Source organism: Centroberyx affinis, unplaced genomic scaffold (genome assembly GCF_046629955.1).
Source record: "Centroberyx affinis isolate AG114_WGS23_722 - 3 ecotype Tasmania unplaced genomic scaffold, CSIRO-AGI_Caff_v1 ptg002468l_1, whole genome shotgun sequence".
NCBI classification, from domain to species: domain Eukaryota; kingdom Metazoa; phylum Chordata; class Actinopteri; order Beryciformes; family Berycidae; genus Centroberyx; species Centroberyx affinis.
The window spans coordinates 45729-63073 of NW_027280701.1; the positions used below are offsets into that span (position 1 = coordinate 45729).

General features: G+C 42.1%; 1 protein-coding gene across 1 annotated transcript in view; it reads right to left on the minus strand.

Moving 5' to 3' along the window:
- Positions 1–1278: 1278 nt before the first annotated feature.
- The window catches only part of myo5b (myosin VB), a 51067-nt gene continuing 35000 nt past the window's right edge, over positions 1279–17345 (minus strand). Inside the window, 21 exon segments of the mRNA XM_071533948.1 lie at positions 1279–3646; positions 3764–3844; positions 3935–4109; positions 4208–4502; positions 5747–5897; positions 6124–6213; positions 6310–6461; positions 7470–7613; positions 7739–7832; positions 7923–8121; positions 8326–8403; positions 9972–10066; positions 10985–11224; positions 12043–12108; positions 12395–12529; positions 12666–12785; positions 12994–13139; positions 14223–14316; positions 15229–15465; positions 16791–17000; positions 17002–17031. Coding sequence (XP_071390049.1) covers positions 3494–3646; positions 3764–3844; positions 3935–4109; positions 4208–4502; positions 5747–5897; positions 6124–6213; positions 6310–6461; positions 7470–7613; positions 7739–7832; positions 7923–8121; positions 8326–8403; positions 9972–10066; positions 10985–11224; positions 12043–12108; positions 12395–12529; positions 12666–12785; positions 12994–13139; positions 14223–14316; positions 15229–15465; positions 16791–17000; positions 17002–17031 — 2985 coding nt within the window. The 3' untranslated portion in view covers positions 1279–3493.

Below are 17345 nucleotides of genomic sequence, written 5' to 3' on the forward strand. Positions count from 1 at the left end.
ACTCTGGACAGCCAATCACAGCCTGACATACTACTGTGTTTTCCCCTCACTTCATCCGTGACACTGAAGCAAAAGATGATACACTAACCGGCCACTTTATTAAACAGCCTGCTCCTCCAGATAGCCAATCATATGGCTGCAACTCCATATATAAAGCATGCAGACATGGTGAAGCGGTTCAGTGTTGATTCTTAACCTTTTTCATATCAGTGACCCCTACTTTAATCCACATTAGGGCCGCAGATTTCTGTCTCTCGGACCCAAATCTGAGAATATTTCTATTGTTAGATATGATTTTGTCCAGAATTCCATGACAATAGTGACACTATGATTAAAACAGTCATTCTTCTACATTCTCTGATTGTGTTCACTTCTTGTAAATGAAGCAGCTGCATCTCAGAAACAGCTGCTGCCCTCCTGGGATTTCCACACTACAGTCTGTAGAGTTTACAGAGAACGGTGAGACAAACAAAAAACAGAAAGGCCACAAATGCTCCAATAACTCACTCATCTCACTACTCACAAGTTGTTGGCCCTTATGATGAATGGGCTATATAGTAAGGAGGAGAATTACTGGTGAGACACTGCTACACTGAGCCGCTGATGTCATCAATAATGGAACGTGGCCATGTAATTTGCTGTTGAAATGCCTTTAAATGCATTAAAAGGAGTTTCAAACAGCTAGAGAAGGGCTGCAAAGGGAAAGGCTGTTTGTGCTTGTGACCAAACAGAAAATATGCTTTGAAAAATCAGAGCGAGTAAATACAGTGTATGTGTTTGAGGCAGAAATAATTGGTGGGGACGGTTCATCCTTCTCCTATAATACTGAGGGGGACCTGACCCTCTGTCTCTCCACACATCTGTAGCTTAGGTTTCAGTCACACAACATCCAGTCAAGTGTGTGCAGTGGTAACATTTCCGACTTGCCACCTGAGAGATAACTAACCACGGACTGCCTCAGAAACAGCTGCTCTGCCTACAGACACAACTGACACTGAGTAACGGTGAGCTGCTATGGGAAAGGCCCCCCAGCCGTGTTCACATGGGCCCCCCTGCACAGACCCCATGGGTAGTAGACATTATGTAAAAATGTACTGTACTAGATGTCAAAAATTATCATAAAAATCTGAAGAAAACAAAAGGTCTTAATGTAGAATGTCAGCGGGGGAATTTTTCTGTTCTGAGATATCTATCATCAAACGTGACTCATGTCATTATCTGCTCAGTCAACACATATAGAATATATAGGTACATTTATGGACACACACACACACACAAAAACCGCAACACAAAATCAGTAATAAATCATTTCTACATTTCATTTCTCTCTTCAAAAGCAATTTTTAAAAAGGCAATTGTGAGATTTCAATTTGCTCAAAAAGAAAAAAAAAATGCATTTCATGAATCACCTAATGACAAAGATATCATGATCACAAGTTGGCATAAGAACAGTAAAACATGACCATACAAAACAAGTATTAGAGTTTTAGTTACTTCATTTCCAAAATATATTCATCGAAATACATTATTCACACTTTCTACTTCACTCCAATGACATCATCCAACTTTTACATCCATGTAGTGTTTACATCAAACTGATCCGGTCCCGACTGAAGAGCCTCATTCCAAAATGAGATAATCCAAATATTTGAATCTTGAAAACTATTTTACAAAATTACTGCTGGGCATGAAAAGTAAATCTCAATATAAAACGCTATTTAAAATGATTAGGGATTTTTTTTTGAATTTACAAAAATGATTCCATTTCAGCAGAAGTAATCATCTGTATTGTTAAAATACAAAGTACTGAACATCCGGTGACATCTTTCACAATGACATTTTGATATGAACCCCTTCACATAGACAACAAATTTCAGCATTTATACGTCATCTTTATTAAGTTCAGGTAAAGAGACATTTTTTTTCAGAATGAAGGAAACTCTGGCATCTGTACTCTAAACATATTCATAGAAAGTATTGTTCCCTATGAGTGCCATCATCCCATAATGGCACCTGGGCTCAGACCAAGGACCCACTGTGTGTATAATCTGATAGATATAATGATGGGGTATTGATTCACTGTGGCACACTGCAGTATAACGTGCAGAAAACTTTTTGCTTTTATCTGTCTGACAGCAGAGAGCAGCAGAGGACGTCTTGTCTGAAAGTAGCATCTGTATCTGTAGTTATGAATTCATTAGTGTGAGCACAGAATTGTGCAAAACAGACAAGGGAAAGAAATGACGCTCCAAATGAGCAGGTGGAGTAGAAAACACCCAACTGGAAAAAAAATCCAGTGATAAAAAAAAAAAAAGAATACACTGAAATATTCACACAAAATGAAATCACACAAAATGTACACATACAATAATTGGCATTGTAAATAGAAAGTGATCACTCGAAAAAGAAAAGCAGCAGATATTATTAATTACTTTAGATTCATATAGTTAGAAACTCTGTGCCCTCTGACCTTCCTTCATAATCTACATAATCCCCCTTGCTATGGAGAATAGCGACAGAAACATACACTGTTCACATGACTGTTTCCCTCTCAGCAGTAGTCAATGACACCTGTGTCTCTTCCTCCTCTTTGCTCACGCCACTTCTCTTTTATTCACTTCCACTGAAAACGTCTCACTTGCCTCGCTTGCCCTCTAGGACTCTATATATTACACACACACACACACACACACACCGCGGTTTTCCTTCAATCTCTGTCCCATCAACACTTCACTTGCATGTAACTCTCTCCGCTCGTTTGGTTTCTCCCTTTTTCTTACTTAGTGTGAGTTGCATAAAGTTACGGATTTCTGGACTTCTGCTCCGTGGACTGCAGGGAGAGAGAGAGAGAGAGAGAGAGAGAGAGAGAGTGTGTCTGAACCCACACATAAAAGCTCTTACGCAACATAAGATAAAACTAGCGAGTACGGTGAAGGAATACTCTGAGGACAGAGGATTCCTGGGGGCATAAGAGGGAGCAGCAGCGGCGGCGGGATCTAATCCACGTCCGCATTGCGGTGCTCGCCGCTCTCGCCTCTGCCGCCCCGTTGGTTTTACAGAGGAGTGTGAGGCAACGTGGAAGATTCACTCATGAGTTCAGTGTAGCGGAGCTGATTATCAGACCCGCGAGAGAGAGTTAATGTGGGCCCGGGCATGTAAGACAAAACCTTTTGGACGTTCTTTAGTCAGCTTTGCAGGTGATCCTCCGTGAAAAAGCCACTCAGGAAGACATCAGTGAGTGATAGGATTGAAGGATTACTTGCCACCCGACACTTTGGATCTCTGAATACACACAAGAAAACACAAGCGCTTTCATACCTGGTCGGTACAAAACGTCTCAACCGTCATTGCCCCCCCTTTTAGATTTGGTACCCCTCTGTTGTTTGGGTTTACAACCAAAGTGTAGCCGGTTTACCCAGGGGTTTGACGGGAGTCTGAGAAGCGGGCCGACTGTGGGCCTTTTTTTTTTTTTTTTTTTTTTTTTTAGAAAAGCTCAGACTCGGACGAGGAAGTCCAGGCTGAGGGAGGCGGGGATGTGCAGGGTTTCCAGGCTGAGAGCGGAGGGGGTGTACGGGAACAGGACGGGGAACGTGTGCTTGGTGTCCGCCAGGAGCTGCGGGGCGTCGTTTCTCTCCTGGAGGCGATTCTGCACGGAGAGAGGGTTGAAAAAAAAAAACGGGTGAGAACAGCGTGAGGGTGTGCATGAATTCTTGTACTTGTATGCGCTTTAGATACAGCGACAATCCGTGTCGCCGTTTCCTACCTGAATATTCCGGATGAACGACACCGTGACCCTTTCTTCGAACTCGTTGAGCGGCGTGTAGAGGTTGAGGATTTTCACGATCTGCGGCGCGCGGAGGAAAAAGCGGTTAGCGCGATCTCACTTGCTGACTCAGTAAATATGTGTGTGAGTTTCATGCATGTAGTGGAATACCTGCTGCACGGTGAGGGCGGTGCACAGGGAGCAGATGGCTTCGGCGTCCTGGGATGTCTTCTTCTTGACTTGCAGCAGCTGGGCCGCCTGGATGATGGACTCCAGCGTCGCAGCCGCCTTGCTTTGGTACAGGTTGTTCCCCCTCAGCCACTCCTCCATCTGACTGATGTTGTATCTGCACAGACACAAGGGGACGCTCAGTTTATTACTTGACTGTTGGGAGTAGAATATACCATCTGTGGCTCCTCCTGCGAAAGCCTCTGGGACCCGTACCTGAGCTGCATGCCGGTGCTCCAGGAGCAGACGTCCTTGCGGAGCAGCAGGTTGTTCAGGGTGATGGCGTTGATGCAGTGGAAGAGCTGCCGGACCACCTGGCCCACGATCTCCGGGTCCAGGCCGTGCTCGCCCATGACGGCGTGGAACTGGCCCAGCTGGCGGATGAGGGCCTCCAGGGTGTAGCCGCCGGGCCCCGAGCCGTCGTTGTCCATGCTGGACGAGCGGTTCCGGTAGCCCATGGGCTTCACCCCGGCCAGGCTGGGGATGCTCTCGCTCTCCAGCATGGCCGACACTGGGGGGGGGGCCCCGGGGGGGGGAGGAGAGGAGGAGGGTTAGGGTCGTGGCGGGTTTTAGCGCTAACGTTATCTAGACTCGGTCATTTTAATGAGTTACGATAAACGTTTTCATAACGGCTGGTATTAACGCAAGAAAGACCAAAGTTTCAACACCAGAGTTTTAAAAATGTAAGTTCTCCAACACTGGATTCACAGTACTGATCCTTCCGTGACTTTTCCAAAATATTTTGTCTTTAAATGCTTGTGTTGACTTGTTGACTTGAGCAATTAATTTTTTTTTTCCCCACACAAAAATCCTCAGTTAGTGCCAAAAAAATGGCCCACAGGGTGTTGCTAACCAAATAAGAATATCAACAAATATAAATATAATATAATATTGCGCTCCTCCTCCGGCACTCAATTCAGCATTTGCATGCCAGTTACATTTATCCATTGAGACACTGAAAGCCATCAAAACCCTACTGAGATAGTTTTTCAGTGCCATAGTCACAGTGCCAGGCCAAATATAGAGGGAATAAGGTTATGGACAACTGTGGAAAATGCAACCACTTTGTATTTTGCGTGTGGTGTGAAGAAATATGGCAAGAGGAGACAAATGTGTGTGTAAAAGGACTGATTGTTTTTTTGCATTTCGTTAATCTCAATCATTTTACTGATTATTACTGAGCATTAGGTTTTATTGATTTCCAGATATGTCACTCAAAAATTAGGGTAGGCAGCATCATCAAGTTGCTAAGAACCCAGAATTGACCTTATGTGCGACAACATGGTGCATGTAAATATAGATGCCCATCGTTTAGAACAACAAGTGGACACAGCGAGCTTGACCTCGTTTTGAAAGCCGAGCAGGCTTCGGAAAAAGCCTTAATGCTTTTATTGCCTTAAAGCCTTAATGTTTTTATTGACATCAGCTGAGCGGTCGCCGGGGTAACCGCTGTACACACTGCGGGACACAGAGGGCTCAAATCACTGAATGACAAGAAAAATCAGAAAGAATGCTCCAATCACAACACCACCCGCACATTGCTGTAGCATCAGAGAAAATTCCCAGACTCTTTGGGCCCAACAGTCTGCTTAGGACCAGGCAAGAGTTTTAGTGTCCCATGATGCTCTACATGCTGCTTCGGGGGCTTTTCAACCCTGCCAATAACACAATTCTGGGAGAAACACTGAATACTACTTACCTTTAAAAACCCAAGATGGCTGAACCCTAACTCTCTTCTATCTAGCAGAAACTTACCGATCATGGGCTGCATGGTGCTCTCTGCCACCTTGATGAGCTGCTGGTAGATCTGGATGGAGAGGTCGCTCAGGACTTGCCTGTACTCTGCCAGGTCAAAGTTCTTCAGGCAGTGCTCGTTCTGCTTGGCTGTGTTCTGGGTCATGAACACCTGGGCAAAAAAACAACGCAGCACAACTTTGTTTGCAGTAAAAAGCTACAAAAACTTGTTATGCTCAAAAAGATATCAGGGAACCAAGGATGCTCTTAAATAAATCAGGGTTTGTGTTTCTGTTACTCTTATCATTTTCCAAAAGAAGGAAAATGGAGCCCTAGAAAATCTCATTCAAAAGCTGATTTACTAAAACTAACTTTCCACAATATCTTTTGCAACTCACCTCATCACCACTGTATTGCTTCAGACAGTGGAGAAGACGACTAGTGTTGGCCAGCCAGAAGGAGGTCATCTCAAAGTCGTCATTATTTTTCTGCAGAAGAATTGAGAAACATTAAAAAAAAAGTTGGGGAAAAAATAATGTACATTAATAATCACGAAGGTAGATTTCTCAAGCAATAACACAAACCTTGAGGACTTTCTTGATGGCATTAATGCTGGAGGTGAGAAGAGCCTCAACTTTCCGGTCATCGTTGATGTAGTCCGCATGGCGGATGCACATGAACAGGATGTAGGCTGGCAGGCAGGGGACTGTAGCTGACACATCATTGGGCCTTATGTCTGAAAACAAAACAGCACATGTCAGGCACGTTCACACCAAGCATGTCCAGAGATTCACACTCTGTGTGTGTTTACTGCTTTAGTTCAGTTTGTTTGGTGAGATAAGAACAGTGGCATTTGAACTTGGGTGGCATCAAATAACTGCACTGAGACGCCTGGAAATCTGTGTCTCAGTGTTCTTCCAAGAGAACTGTGGTGTGGTCTAAATGTGTTTATGGGTAGCAGGATACAGATATTGAAATCTGATAACCAGCAGTTAATTAAAATGAATGAAGGCAAATTTGTGACATGAAATGCCTCCTCAATATATGGGCAGAGGAGCACGTTTAACAACTCCTTCAAAGAACACATAGCAGTACTGAAGTATTCAAGCTGGGATTTGTTGACTCCCCTCCTGCTGACAAAATTAACTTGGCGGGATGACAAGTTACCAAAACTTCTCCAATAAACAAGCTCCTTTTGAGTCCATGTGACTTTTGTTTACAAGCTTGTTTGCTTTGGGCAGTATGAACCTACACAAGCCATATACAAAAAAGTATTTGGATACTTTTCCACTATTGTTCAAACCAAAGAAAACAAACTGTAGCTGTGATTGCACACTCAGACAAAATGATCATGGGAAGAATATCTAGACAGTAATGTGCTGAAACACACTTAGTATAATCCATATTAGTGGTTCTCAATCTCCTGCTGGTTTTCTATCCTACCAGGTCGCATTGCAATTGCATTCACCTTGCATAGCAGGTGTGAAATAGTCTGTTATGAGGCTACAATGAAAACCAGCAGGCTCTGGGTCCTGAGGACCAGGATTGAGAACCATTGATCAGATCATAAAACATGTGATACTACATGTCTCATGTTGTGATATGTGTTTCTATACTTGCTGCAGCACAAATTGCCCATTTTGGGACAATAAAATTGACTTGACCTGACTTGACTTGACACCCCTGTTGTAGAATAAAGGATGTGAAACTGACTTGAAATCAGGCTTGACAAGCCATGTCTTACCAGTAATTAGACTTTTGACTAGTAGGGCCTCATCCTCCTTGTAGTACTCCAGCATCCCCTCAAAGTCCTTTTCTTTGCGCTGGACCGTCACCTGGCGGCTCAGTTCTGGCTTCGCTTTGGGCTGAGCTGCAGCAGCCTGGGACACTGCAGAGAGCAGGAGACAACGGTCAGGACTGATGATCTCATGCAAACATAGGGTACGCTACAGATCTGAATGGCTGTAGTTTAAGAGTAATGTAGTGCTGTTCATTGAGCCTTCTGCTTGTCACCTTCTAGCTCCTGGACCTTCTTCATGTAGATCCTCAGCTGCTTCTTCAGCTTCCTCTCATTCTTTTCCAGTTTCTCCACCAGCTCTTTCAGGTCCTGCAAGCAAGAAAAGAGAAAAACAGCATAAGATCATTCCAGTTTGTGCTTCAATGCTGGTGTTCCTTACGGTACAGCGCAGTATCTCACCAGGTTGTCGTTGGTGAGGCGGGTGATCTCCTGCTGGACGCTGTACTCCACCTGGGCCTCTGGCGACAGGGACATGGTGTAGTTCAGGATCTCCTGCTTCTTCTCGATATCGTCTTTCAGCAGCTCAATCTGAGTGTGAAGCGCTTCCAGCTCATCCTTATGCTGCCTGGACTGGGACTGGAGCTGGGTCTCCAACAGCCTAGGAGGAGGGGGATTATATCATTAGTGTGTCTAGTAAAGGCAAACCCCAATAAGTAATTCATTTTTAGCATAAGTGCATGGGTCACTTATTCAAATGCACAGAAAACATCTTCTCTCATTAAACTATCATTCAAAGATGAAACAAAGGTGAAAGGAAGAACAGCAAGAAGTGCAGAAAAAGAAAAAGCGAGCAGACAGAAACCTGGCCACTTGTTTTAGACCCTGGTAGGCCAAACCCAGCTCTCCATCTTCATTCAAATAACCCCAGTCCTGAGCTTTACTGGTGTCCACAAGGCAGAGGAAAGCAGAAAGACAGACAGTTAGAGAAAGAGGGGGGAAAAAAGAAGAGAAAAGGAGATTGTGAGAAACTTTGTAAACAAAAGAGCAGAAGTGGTTAGTGAGTCAAAAGATTGGAAATTCAGAAATTAATCCTTTTGTCTTTTTTTAAAAGATGAATATCACTTTTGCCATATCTTGTCATTCATTTTCTTCCAGTCCCTGTAAGTGGATGATAGCACACACTTGCTGGGGGTGGGCCTTCCCTGAATCAGTGCTTTTGATTGGTTTTATGATCACTGGCATGAATGTATCCAAAAAAAACGCTAAGATTTTTTTTTCCCCCAAAGTACAAAAAATACATTAAAGGATGCTTGAGGCCCTGGGAATTTGCTTATTCAGCCTATAGGGAGAACCGGCTATGCTGATAAACATACTCAGAAATCTTGTTTCAGCCAAAGACTTGACAGCACGATTATGCAAACAACTTGTTTTTGAATAAAATGCAATGCACAAACTCCAAAAGTACTTTCTTCCATAAGGCAGGGCAGGCAACATTTAGTATACCTGCTGATACAGATACAGTCTGATAACAGACGGTCCTGCAGGGTCAATGTGTCACTACGAGCATTTGCATAAAAGTTCTAGTGTATTGTTTAGCTATGATGATGATAAAAATATGAAATATAGAGACAGAAAGAGATAGTGAAGGAAGAGGGATTGGTTTCGTCAAGGTAAATCACAATGCTCTAACTGGCTCATAAGCAACGCAAATGTATTTCCTCCCAGACAATCCCATAAGTGTTTGAGGATTATGCTAATGAGGTCAGTGAGAGCCATGAATTTAGATGGCAGACTGACAGACTCTGGTCAGCCACAACTGAATGAAATCTATCTATTGCTACGCCAGTGACTGTCATTTAAAGGATAAAGCCGGTGTTTCTTAATGCATTGCTTACCGTCAACAAACCCTATGAAAATAACAAAATCAACAATGCGTTTGCTCTACTCCTGTTACTTTCTGACTTCCCGCGTACCGTTTTTAGCCGTCAATCCGGAAGCCATTGGCTCCAATTATAAGCTAAAAACCTTGAAATCCAGCTCACAAAGACATAGTTTACATTTTAAAAATCGCTAACTGTTACCACGAAAAGTCAGGCTGTTGTAGTTATTACCAAATCAAATTCAAATGGGAACAAATTCTTCATTACACCGGGGACTATTTTTGGTGCTACAGAACTACTTTCCTGGGATCGCAAAGTGTTTACAGCCGGCTTATTAAGTTGTCTGAGGAAACAGTCGGCTGGCCCGGTGCATCGTGATGATGAAATATGCTGCCAGAGCAACAGCATGGCTCTTTGACGTGTTTTTAATCATTTTTTTAATACAATGGAGTTCTATGGCTGCATTGGGCACCGGCTACATGGACGAGACTTGTTGGCAAAACAAAATCATTGTTGATTTTGTTATTTTCATAGGATTTGTTGACGGTAAGCAATGCATTAAAAAACACCGGCCTTATCCTTTAATATCAGCTCTTTATATAAAAGTACACGATGAAGTGACACTTACTTCTTCGACTCACACAGTCCATGGTAAGCCTTGACAGCCTCTTCTTTGTCGAGGGGCTGTTTGCTGTTGTTCAGTTCAGGCACGTTATTGCTTTCCTGTTGAAAAATTTAAAAAATGTAAATAACAATTCAAAGAATAATACCACTGTTCCTGTAAATGTAAAAATGTAAATGTAAATGTAAAAAATTTAAATAACAATTCAAAGGATAATGCCACTGTTTCTGACGTGCGGTTTTTCTATCACTCGTGCCTTAATATGAGCTAATAAATAATTAAATAAATAAATAATACACCCCAAATTATTTGTCAGTGATGTTTTTAAATTGAGATATTTGGTGGCCTTTTTGTGTTGGTGAATGGCTTCCACTGTATTCGTTAAAACCTGCTATGTCTTTCTTAAAACACCCTATGGCATCAAAAGCCTTGAAAACCAACAAAAAACACAACAACTGATGATAATGCCAGGATAACCTCTAAGGTGTCACTTTTTCACTTTTTTCTAAGAGTTCATTAATTTCTACATCTGAATGAATGAGTCCTCAATGTCTTTGGGGATGAATCAGGCTCTTCTTCCCTCAAGGTTTAGCTGTCCTTCAGCCTGTGTGTGTGTGTGTGTGAGTGTGTGTCTGTCAATTTTCCACCACACAACTCCTGTAACACTGAAGCTAGTGTCTGGGTAAGGGTTAAAGCCTGACGCTGACATCTTTCCAACAAAGCCTTTTGCTTTTTAATAGGACAGTTATGATGATATTTTTAAGCACAGCGGTTACATAAATGTCCATCACTATCAGGTGCTTTCAATCACTGAGGCATTTGACCCAAATTAACTAACAACTAAATATACCTCCCAGCAACCCAGCTGACCCACAGACAAAACAGAAACATCAGCAGACTTGGATTAAAGGGGCAATAAGTCACGTTTATACACACACGATCCTTACTATAATTTGTTATATTCTAGATAAAAAAAATGAAATTCATGTACAATGAGAGCAGATGTTTACTTGACTTACTATATGATCATTCTGCTCTTGCTGTTGGGCAGTGCTGACGATCTGGGTCCTGAGAATAAGGACTTCCTCCTTGCGGGCCTCCAGCTCCTCACTGGCTGCTTTCAGCTGACTGAGCAGGACGTTGTAGCCGTCCTGCAGCTCATTGGAGGAGCTGTTCTGGGAGGCGCGGTCGGCGATGGCCTTCCTCAGCTCGTTCAGGTCGTTCTTAAGCTTCTTGTTCTCCGATTCCAGCTCCTGTCTCTGTAGCGACACAGTGCCAGAGTGAAGGTGGTTAGAGCGGACTCACGAGACAAGATGAATATAGAAACTCAGCCCCAAGGTTTCTATCCAAGATGGGTTTTCAAGACCTGATCGCTCCAAGAAATCCTTCAGGAATATGTAAGATGTTTGACCTTCTACATTTCTAAATAGAGGAATGCTGTTTATCTGATAAAAAGGAGTGACAGTTGTGCGAGTTGAAAGTGGGAGGGCACATCAGTCTGGTGAATGAGGAAGAAGCAATATAAAAAACAGTTATGAAATGAAATATGAGTGCAGTCAAACAGATTTTATCAACACACTTACTGGGATCATTGTTCCTTTTGAACTTGCTGGCATACTAATCCGTAGTAAAAACAAACTCTCATGCTCTATGAAACATCCATCAAAATATTACACCTCTTCTTGCAGGTGGAGTAAGCTATCCTTCACTCAACGTGAATGTTTTGGCCTGCATGACTCTCTGGTTATGAACATCACTGAACTCAAAAAAGTAATGGTTTCATTTCATACGGTCTTTAGTTTATTTCAATGCAAAGTACTAAACAATGCATCTACACGGCTGTTAAGGATGACACATCGCAGACATAATCTTATTTCTAATGTGGTCCTTGATTGTAAATGAGTAAGAATCCAATTCTTAGCCAAGATTCTGAAATGTGGTAACACCACGGTTGCCTACAGCATTTCATAAAGAAAAGCCATCAAAATGGGTAGATTACAGAATGCAGCTTGTTCATTTTCTTAATGTGATGAGGAGATTGTGTGTATGTGTGTGAGAGAGGAAGGTAGATTTGTACCTTGAGACTGTTGTACGCCAGATCTGCACTCTCCTGCTCTGAGGTGGGGCTCCTCGACTCAGTGCCCTGAACGGTAGTAAACGGTACACAATTAATGATTAGCTTTATGAAGCAAAATCAAGATATTTAAGTTGCAAGATGTTAAGTGTGACTCCATGCACCGACCCCAGGATCCTAGTCCTGATGTTTAAACCCATTCACATGAATCAAACCACTTCCTTGCATAGATAAGCCCAAAAACTAGACTTCTGATTGGGATCTCTGTGGTTTGAGATTCGACTTAGTTCTGTGAAGTGAACCTGATTACAGTGCATCCCTTGACAGTGAATAAATATTCACTGAGAAGTCTTACCTTGTGCTTGGCAAGCTCCTCCATCTTGTCGAGATTGATTTGCAGCCTCTTCCTCTCCTGCTCCAGCTCCCTAACCCGCTTCTGCAGCTTCATGAACAGACTGATGTCCATCGCAGCCTTTTCCACTCCCATCTCCTGCAGAGGGGGAAAAGGGAATGAGGTGAGATTGTAGTAAAACCCAACCATTATCAATGACACACAGCGTTTCAGCTCTATTGGGAAAGTGCAAACTCCTGTTATGCCCATAGTCGCAGTCATCATCACAGGTTACCTCCACCAGCTGAATGGAGTCCTCGGTGTCTCCGACCTCCGAAGTGGAGATCGAGGGGTAATTGGAGTCCGACTCCAAGCTGCTCTGGTTGGATGGGTTCCTCCTGTGGCCGGGGTGGAACTGGAAGATCATGGGAGACAGGGAATCACTCACTGTTATACTCAATGTCATAGCTACATTGAATGGTTTGGGGTATATACTGTGACAAGCATTCACACACCTCTATGGTTTTCATCTCGAGGGAAAACACACATGTATAGCCGTATTTACACAAAAATGCCGAGACTTGAGCCATACGTTCTAATATATGATCTATAACTGTGATTACCTTGGCCAGAGAGACCTCCTCCTGCAGGTTGTCATATCTCTGCTCCAGTCGGGAAAACTCCTTGAGCAGATTCTGGTAGCGCTGCCTCTCCTCGTCCAGCTCCGTCTGCAGGCGGACTTCCCTCTGGGAGGCATTGCTCTCCTGGTCTGAAAGACACAGGCCGGCCGTATCGGTTACCATCACGCTCTGTCCAGTAACAGTGGCTCCTTCATGATGTCTGTTACTCTTTGCATATGGAGATTTCGGTTGACATTTTTACACATTTGCTCTTAATGCGTTTCCAGAAAAGCAACAGTACAACATTGCCATCCAGAAAAAGTCCTATCTCCATCTCCTCCATACAGCGCAGGTTCTTGTAACCTCTCTGAAACAGTGCTATTTTTCTGACATTATCCTGATACAACAGGCACACAGATATATAAGAAAATATTTATGTGCTACACTGAGCAGCAGTATTGGCTCTTTTCTTTCCCATGGTTGATTCATAGAGGTCTACTGTATGTCAAACCTTTATTCAAAGAAATTGACAGAAATTGCCGATTTTAAATAGAAACAATTCTCTGGTGTGGAAATCCTAGTTCAATGGCTTTCAGACATGATAGAATCCTGCTTCTGCAGCATAAAGACAATGTATAGCTCTAGCAGTATCATTCACTCTAAGGGGACCACTGAGATATAGTAAGTATAAAGCCAATATTAAGGTCATAACTTCTCTTTGCCGTTGGCTTCACAAGCAAAGAGTGGAAGCCAGTTTTAATCAGTCCAGTGGAAGCCATGTTTCACACTGTGGCATAAACTGAACAGTGCTAAGTACTAATATCACACTAATACACAAGATGGGCATCTTATATATAAAACGCCAATTCACTTCATTTGCGTATCATTTTCCTTATCTGTGCTTCTCAGCTAAAGGTTTAGTTAAGAATTTAGTGGCAGTGTAGTTGAGGGTCTCTACTTTTCCCCTGCGAAACTAGCGGCAAACAATGGTACTTTTCATAGACCACAAGTAGAAAAAAAGGAAAAGTCCCACATTTCTGCGGCGAAACCTGATGCAGTTTGTACCGACTTTGTCCTATTTCCAGACAGAAACCCTCTTGTGCGGGGGAACAAACCATCCCTCCCCTCGGGGCAGAGGCATAAGACCCAAAGTATAAACAGGTAGATCAGTAACAGTGGCACATATTGTTGTCATTAAAAGTAAAAAACTTTTAAAAAATCCCCAAACTCACCTTCAGTGCTCTTGGAGTGCTGAAGAATCCTTTGGTTCATCTCCTCCTTTTCACTTTTCAGCATGGAGTTTTCCCTCTCCAGCTCCTCCACCCTCTAAAGCAAAAGACACAGGAAGGTATTCAATAATAAAACCCTTGAGGAATATTGATAATATAAAAAGGGAATAACGCCAAGAGTGGTAAAGAGAGTTCATGGGCAAGAAATGTGATTTATCCATTTCATTTTCTATTTCAAGTACTGTTTTTATTGATTACATTGTATTGCATAGTGAGCAAAAGGGCTACTCCTGTGTGTGTATGTGTGTGTGTGTGTGTGTGTGTTCATAGTCATCCTTGGTATTTGAGGCTGAGCTTGCTGCAGAACGTGGGATGCCCCCCCGCAGTGCGCTGCGGTTTAACTTCAGAAGATCATTAAGAGGGACCAGAGTGGTATCAAATACAACGGGGGCACATAAAAATCCTGCATCCAATCTACATAATAATGACTCAATTCCTGGGTGTCAACTGGATATACTAAAAAAAACGTGAATAATATCTATAGTCAGCGTCAGAGCGCTGATACAGTACAGTAGATTTCTGGCAAGTTGGGCTGAGGAAATCACTTGATAATTAAGCTGACCAAAAGGTGTTTGAATTTTCTAAGTGCTCTGTTCACAGCAATTTAGCAGTTCCTTGGTGCTGTTATTTAATGTAAGCATTGAAAGGCCTTTGTTATATTCATGTCAAGAGGAGGGCTTTGAGAATATATATGTCAGGATACTTATCATAATGCGTTATCTAAATGGAAAGAGATGAGGAGTCTTAGATACAGAGATATAGGGGCCTATATCTATTTCAAGTGGATACTGATGATTATTTCCTCCTCACTCCTGCAGAAATTCTTTTGGACTTTTTTTTTTTAAGAAAGCAGGATTTCACTAAGTAGGTTAGCGGCACCCTGTTTATATAATTCTGAAAAACAGCACTACTGAATAAGACAGGCGCCCCTTTCTTCTCTTCAGCTCACCTGCTTCAATCCCAGTTTCTCGCTGCCGTGCTCCTCCTCCAGCCTCTTCCTCTGGGCATAGGCCTCCTGGAGCTCCGCCCGCAGCCTCTCCAGCTCGTCCTGCAGGGAAGTCAGCTGGCTGCCGTCGCCCTGCCGACTGCGAACCTGCTCCAGCTCCTTCTGCAGCTTGCTCATCTCCGTGCCCAGGGTGGTGTTGGCTATCGACAGCTGCTCGTTCTGGGATTTGTACTCTTTGGACTACGGCGGGATCGACAAGAAAGAGCTCTCATGCACGTTGTAATGTTACAAAATCACAGCAAATTCAGCAAATTCCGAGAAAACATGGGGGGAAAAAAACTCTTTTTTGGTGGCAACAATTTAACTCCTTGGCCTTAGGGGCAGTATTGTTGCTTAGTAACTATTTAGTATTAGTATTAGTAGTATTAGTATTAGTATTAGTATTAGTAGAAGTAGAAGTAGAAGTAGAAGTAGTAGAAGTAGTAGAAGTAGTAGTAGTAGTAGTAGTAGTATTAGTATTAGTATTAGTATTAGTATTAGTAGAAGTAGAAGTAGAAGTAGTAGTAGTAGTAGTAGAAGTAGAAGTAGAAGTAGTAGTAGTAGTAGTCGTTGTAGTAATAATAGTATTAGTACTAGTAGTAGTATTAGTATTAGTAGTATTAGTATTAGTAGAAGTAGAAGTAGAAGTATTATTAGTAGTAGTAGTAGTAGTAGTAGTAGTAATAATATTAGTACTAGTAGTAGTATTAGTATTAGTAGTATTAGTATTAGTAGAAGTAGAAGTAGAAGTAGAAGTAGTATTAGTAGTAGCAGTAGTAGTAGCATTAGTATTAGTACTAGTAGTAGTATTAGTAGTATTAGTATTAGTATTAGTATTAGTAGAAGTAGAAGTAGTAGTAGAAGTAGTAGAAGTAGTAGAAGTAGTAGTAGTAGTATTAGTATTAGTATTAGTATTAGTAGAAGTAGAAGTAGAAGTAGTAGTAGTAGTAGTAGAAGTAGAAGTAGAAGTAGTAGTAGTAGTAGTCGTTGTAGTAATAATAGTATTAGTATAGTAGTAGTATTAGTATTGAGTATTAGTATTAGTAGAAGTAGAAGTAGAAGTATTAGTAGTAGTAGTAGTAGTAGTAGTAGTAGTAATAATATTAGTACTAGTAGTAGTATTAGTATTAGTAGTATTAGTATTAGTAGAAGTAGAAGTAGAAGTATAGATTAGTAGTAGTAGTAGTAGTAGTAGTAGTAGTATAATAATATTAGTACTAGTAGTAGTATTAGTATTAGTAGTATTAGTATTAGTAGAAGTAGAAGTAGAAGTAGAAGTAGAAGTAGTATTAGTAGTAGCAGTAGTAGTAGCATTAGTATTAGTACTAGTAGTAGTATTAGTAGTATTAGTATTAGTATTAGTATTAGTAGTAGTAGTAGTAATAGTAATAGTAATAGAAATAGTAGCAGCAGCAGCAGTAGTAGTAGTAGTAGCAGTAGTAGAATCTATTATATATTGTTATTAATAACTATGATTAATTATTGAATAAGTAAGCTATATAAAGGCCTGCTGTGCTCTACTCTACCTGATCGTCCATCTTTCTCTGCAGCTGGACGATCTTGTTCTCCATGCCAGTGTTGAGCTTCTTCAGATGTTCAGCAGACCGCGCTTCAATCTTGAGCTGTTTGAGCTGCCGCTTGGCACGCATGCGTCTGTACGCACACTGGATGATGATGGCGGCATTGCGTGCTCGTCTGAATTTCCTCCTCTCCAGCCAGCCGCGGACGGTCTTCTGGGATGATCATAGCCTTGTGGTGCAGGAGGAACTGCGAAGGAGGAGAGCGTTGACATTCAAGCCGAAGTGCCATTTATCATACAAAATGTGAAAGGGGACACCAAGGAGCTTGAAAAGCCTATCAGGACTTCAAAATCAACCAAGCGGTCTGAAGGCTAACCAAAACAGCATTCAGCAATGTCCGCCTGAACACATTCCAAGTCAAATTGAAGGCACTTTGTGCTCAATTCACTGGTCACGTAAACACCACAAATAGGACAACCACAAACCGATTATTTCTAGTTCTCCCTTAGATAGAGATCTAATCAATTTCTGTGACTGTAACGGGGGGCAGGGCGGAAGGGG